This window comes from Cynoglossus semilaevis, unplaced genomic scaffold (genome assembly GCF_000523025.1).
Source record: "Cynoglossus semilaevis isolate Cse_v1.0 unplaced genomic scaffold, Cse_v1.0 scaffold2800, whole genome shotgun sequence".
Lineage (NCBI taxonomy): Eukaryota > Metazoa > Chordata > Actinopteri > Pleuronectiformes > Cynoglossidae > Cynoglossus > Cynoglossus semilaevis.
In genome coordinates, this window is record NW_007585182.1 from 7,226 (window position 1) to 11,999 (window position 4,774).

The window sequence follows — 4,774 nt, forward strand, 5'->3', positions numbered from 1 at the left end:
CCCGGCGCCCCCATGTTGTAGATGTGGAACTTCAGGTCCCCGCCGTTCATGATGGTCAACACCAGACACAGGGCGTCCTTGGTCTCGTACGCGTACGCCAGGCTCACCTGCGAGGGGAACGACGGGGAACACACTCAAAAGCCGCGATTCCAGCGGGGGGCGGGGGTGGCGACCCCAGAAGCGGAACTCACCACGAAGCGACTGTTGACTTTCTCCAAGATCTGCTTCTCGTTCAGCGCCATGGACTCTCCTTTGCGTTTCTTGATCCTCTTCTTCTCCAGCTTCTTGCAGGCGTACATCTTCCCCGTGGCTCTGACCTGGCAGGCGCACACCTGAGAAAACGAAACGGGAGATTTCGCAGATCACAAAAACTGTACCGCTGGCGATTTTTAGCCCCACACCAGGTTTGGGAACCAAGATAGCGGTTCCCAAAGCCCAAATCGAGTAAGGTCAGTCGGGCGATGACGGTCCACTTTTCTGGACGTAGCTACTCTGAGGCCCAATATTAGCATAATTGTGTAATATCGGTAAAAATCGTTATTGGATTTTTCTTCCGATAATAGAATGCCTGAGAGTTGCGAAATTGCTTTTAGGGTCACAAGAGTTTTACCAAATTTTTGGGGCCAAACAACGGCTTATATCGGTATCGGTTGTTATCGGAATCAAAAATTAAGTGTTTGGACAATATCAGCAAAAGGTTCAGACATTCCGATAATGAAATCCCGATAAGACAATGCCTGAGAGTTGCCAAATCGCTTGTAGGGTCACGAGGGTTTTATCTCATTTTTGGCGGCAAACTGCAGCATATATCGGTATCGGTTGTTATCGGAATCAGAAATTTAGTGTTTGGACAATATTGGTATATCAAATATCGGCAAAAAGTTCCGACATCCCTACATTAATCTGATAACCGTCCGGTCACGACGTGGTGTTGTGTCGGACATCTGCAATGTCGGCCATCTTACCTCTCCGAACCCCCCCTTCCCCAGGACTCGGTACTGCCTGAATGTGTCCTTCGTGATTGGTTGCCTGAGGAGAGAGAACACAGAGAACCCATTAACACAGAAGAAGCTTGTATGATATTGATCCAGAACTCGACACCATCCGGAGTCCGTTTCCTGTACAAGGGCGCGGCTTCTCGGAGGCTTTTAAACTTCGCGACTTCACGACCTTTTTACAGACACTTGACGGGATGTAATTCGCCCCGAGTGGCGTCGGACTCTTCTGAACGGTCGTAACTGAGTGAGTTGGGTAATTAACGATAGCTCATTTGGGACGTTCGGCGTTCTCTGAAGCTAACTTTAAAAGTGCGAGTCCATGTTTTTACGTTGTAACATACAAGATGCAAAAAAAATGCGATAACATCGACCGACCCATATTATCAGTCCGATAAGCATAGTTATCTCTGATTATGAAAAGCCGAAAAACAGAATGCCCGGGTCGCGCTAAATAAAAAAAAAAGGCTGTATATGAAAGTGACAGCCACTAGGTAGCAGCATTGCAGCTAATTTTTTTCTTAATCGATTTTGATATTAACATAATCGAAATTAAAAAAGAAAAAAAAAATTACCAGGTTTATAATGTTTCAATTTGGGAGGGTAAAAAAAAGATTTCTGCCCCGTAGTGGTAGCATGCAAAGAAATGATTAAGAAACACTGCTATAAACCACCTTAGTGAACGGGCGGCACTTAATGCCCTTATCCACTAGGTCACCACTCCGATATCAGTTGATATCGGAATCGGAAATTACGTGTTCGGACAACATATACCAGCACATCGGAAATAGGCTAAGAGTTGATATTGGACATCCCTAAAAATATATATATATATTTTTAATTTTCATTCCACATAAAAAACAGTATAACTTCACGATCGAAGACGATATTGATGAAAAAAAAAAAGAAAAAAGTTTCGTCCGACCTTTCCAGAATCTTCCACTGCAGGAATCGGTCGAAGTACATGGAGTTCTGGTAGTCCTTGAATGCACCGTCACTCAGGAAGTCGTGAACCGCTGACATGGGAACACAAACCCCTGTGTCAGATCGTAGAAACGGAGAGACATTGGGGGAGGCAGCGCGACTCACCTGCGACAATCACTGAAGATTTCCTTACACGGACTGAGTTCCAGGTTCTCCCTGCAGGTGTCGGCAAAAACCTCGGCTACGTCCACTCGCTGAGGTGACTTCGTTAGCATGTGTAAACAAAGATACATACGTTACGTTATGTTACGTTACTTCTATATTTTGGTGACGGGCGGAAAAAGTTAGGACTCGTACTTGTTTGGAGAGAAACGTCTTGATGATCTGGTCCCCGGTACTTTTTCTTTTTTCGTCCGGTGTCACCTCGTAGTCTTCCTAAAATAACCAAACAAGTCGGTGATGTCAAATATATCAAATATATTAACACTAATTATAAACATAAAACTGTAAAAAAATATATAACTATATATATTGATATTGGTAAAAAACACCAGAGCTAAGTTTACCTAAAACAGTCCTGGTACAGAGACTAGAGCTATTGTAGCTAACGTTAGCTCTGGTGCCTGTATCCGGAACTGTTGTAGCTAACGTTAGCTCCGGTGCCTGTATCAGGACTGTTGTAGCTAACGTTAGCTCTGGTGTCTGTACCACAACTATTGTAGTTAACGTTAGCTATGGTGTCTGGACCACGGCTATTTTAGCTAACACTATCTCTGGTGTCTCTACCACGGCTATTGTAGATAACGCTAGCTCTGGTGTCTGTACAATGGCTATTGTAGCTAACGCTAGCTCTGGTGTTTCTACCACGACTATTGTAGCTAACGCTAGCTCTGATGTCTGTACCATGACTATTGTAGCTAACCGTAGCTCTGATGTCTGTACTATGACTATTGTAGCTAACGTTAGCTCTGGTGTGTGTGTGTACCATTGCGTCCAGTAACCGAATGCATCGCTGCAAACTGGGTTTGGTCTCGCAGTAAAGGCAAACGTAGTCCCTTTCTGCGAAACAAGGAAAAATACAGAAATAAATACGTAACTAAATAATCACAATTCGCATTAAAGTGAAAAAAACCCCAACAGTTACCGATGCTGTTCCCCAGTTCGGAACACTGGCTAATATGAGGGAATCGGAGGATCTCCTTCCATTTCTTGCTCCTCCCTTTGCGCTTTCCTCCTCCACCTGCAGGGGGCAGCAAAAAAAAAAATAATAAAAAAATTAAAAAAAACTCCACAACACGACTAAGATACACACTGTAGTAGCTAGTCATCACCGATCGCCTGAGTGTAAAGTAAACCCTGTCGAAGCTCAGCTACGATGCTAGCTTTAGCTTTGGTGTATGTACCAGTGTTGTAGCTAACGTTCGCTCCTGTTTCTTCTAGCGCTCTCCTTTCTAACCTAGCTAGCTAACACATTGTCCCACGTCCCGCCTTTCTTATGAGCTTTGGTGCCCCCCCGAGGAAGGCGAGCCTTACTGCAATATACTAGAGCTAGCTTTTGCTAGCACCGTACACACACACACAACAGCCCACAGTCCCAACTTCCCCCACTACAACGAGGAAATGTCAGGGCTATTTGCGTAAGCGTACGATCAGATATTTTATCTTCTGAAAGTGGTTCAAGCAGGTGTTTGTTTTTTTCCCAGGAAAAGTTAAAATCGGAAATAAAAACACCAAGCGCTAGTTCTGTTGTTTTAGCCGATAGGCAAATGTACCGACGCCGCAGCGCACGTCAGAGGGCCAAATATATTTGCATATATTTGTGTTTTAGTTTTTGAATAGATTGAGATCGCAAACACTACTGCTACGATAATGTCCTCCAAAAGTCAAGCAAACACTGACAGAGAAGGTCAAACGGCCCCTGTGGCCCAGTAAACTAAAAAAAAAAAAAAAAAACAGTGTCGATGGTGGCCTTGTGCTAGCGCGCCGGTCGCTCACGGGGGAGATTCGTACGGGGCTGCAGTCACGACATACCAATCCAAAATGTCACGACAGACAACGTCAAATATCGATTGATTTTTTATTTGTGAAGTAAACCACGTGCTTAATGGCACCCCCTGTGGTAGCCCGTGGTAGTTGCAAAGACGCAGTACCGATAAGGAACGCAATTTTTATTATGATCTAGATTTTTTTCTTGTACGTTTTCACACGTGGCGGAGAATATTTAATTTTAGTTGGGCCTCTAGGGGGCAGCAGAGGCAATAGAACTGTTTTCACGTCATTCCTACGTGGAGATCGCAAGCGAAGACGGAATCTATATTTCTATCAAATAATAATAAATAAGTGACGCACTTAAAATTTACAATGGATTTAAAAACGAACTCTCATGTCATTTTTTTTTGTTGTTAAATTATTACATATATTACGGTCGTCTTTTATTTTTTCCAACGCGGTTCCTGGAAAGCTTCATTGCCTCGCAACTGTTTTTGCATAACATTTGATTGTGCGTAGGAGTGAAATTGCGTGTTTGCATAACGATCTGCAGGTGTGCCGCGAGTCCGACTCGCCCTCGCAGTTTCTCACGTTCGGCCCCCGAACTACAATAGTCACGTCTTTGATATGTTGTGTCTCATCGCAAATGTCAGATGACCGATTCAACCGGGTTCTGTCTCCGCAGGCTTCGTATTTGTTCATGAGCAGAATCAAGAAATATTATATACTGTATGTCAGGGTTCTCAACCCCTGGTACGGCGACTAGTGCCGGTCCGTAAATTGTTTGGTATGGGTCTGCAGTGGGCTAACGTTAGTTACAACAGTCCTGGTACAGACACCAGAGCTAACATTAGCTACAACAGTCC

The 4,774-nt window shown here is 44.2% G+C and overlaps 1 protein-coding gene across 1 annotated transcript in view; it reads right to left on the minus strand.

Annotated features, from left to right (window-relative positions):
* Positions 1-4,774, minus strand: part of LOC103398938 (G protein-coupled receptor kinase 5-like) — a 19,270-nt gene that overhangs the window by 3,316 nt on the left and 11,180 nt on the right. Inside the window, exons 2-9 of the mRNA XM_025053900.1 lie at positions 3,064-3,159; positions 2,905-2,978; positions 2,277-2,354; positions 2,085-2,182; positions 1,921-2,013; positions 966-1,029; positions 192-332; positions 9-107 (exon numbers count right to left, since the gene is read on the minus strand). Of these exons, the coding sequence (XP_024909668.1) occupies positions 9-107; positions 192-332; positions 966-1,029; positions 1,921-2,013; positions 2,085-2,182; positions 2,277-2,354; positions 2,905-2,978; positions 3,064-3,159 (743 nt within the window). The remainder of the gene's footprint in view (positions 1-8; positions 108-191; positions 333-965; positions 1,030-1,920; positions 2,014-2,084; positions 2,183-2,276; positions 2,355-2,904; positions 2,979-3,063; positions 3,160-4,774) is intronic.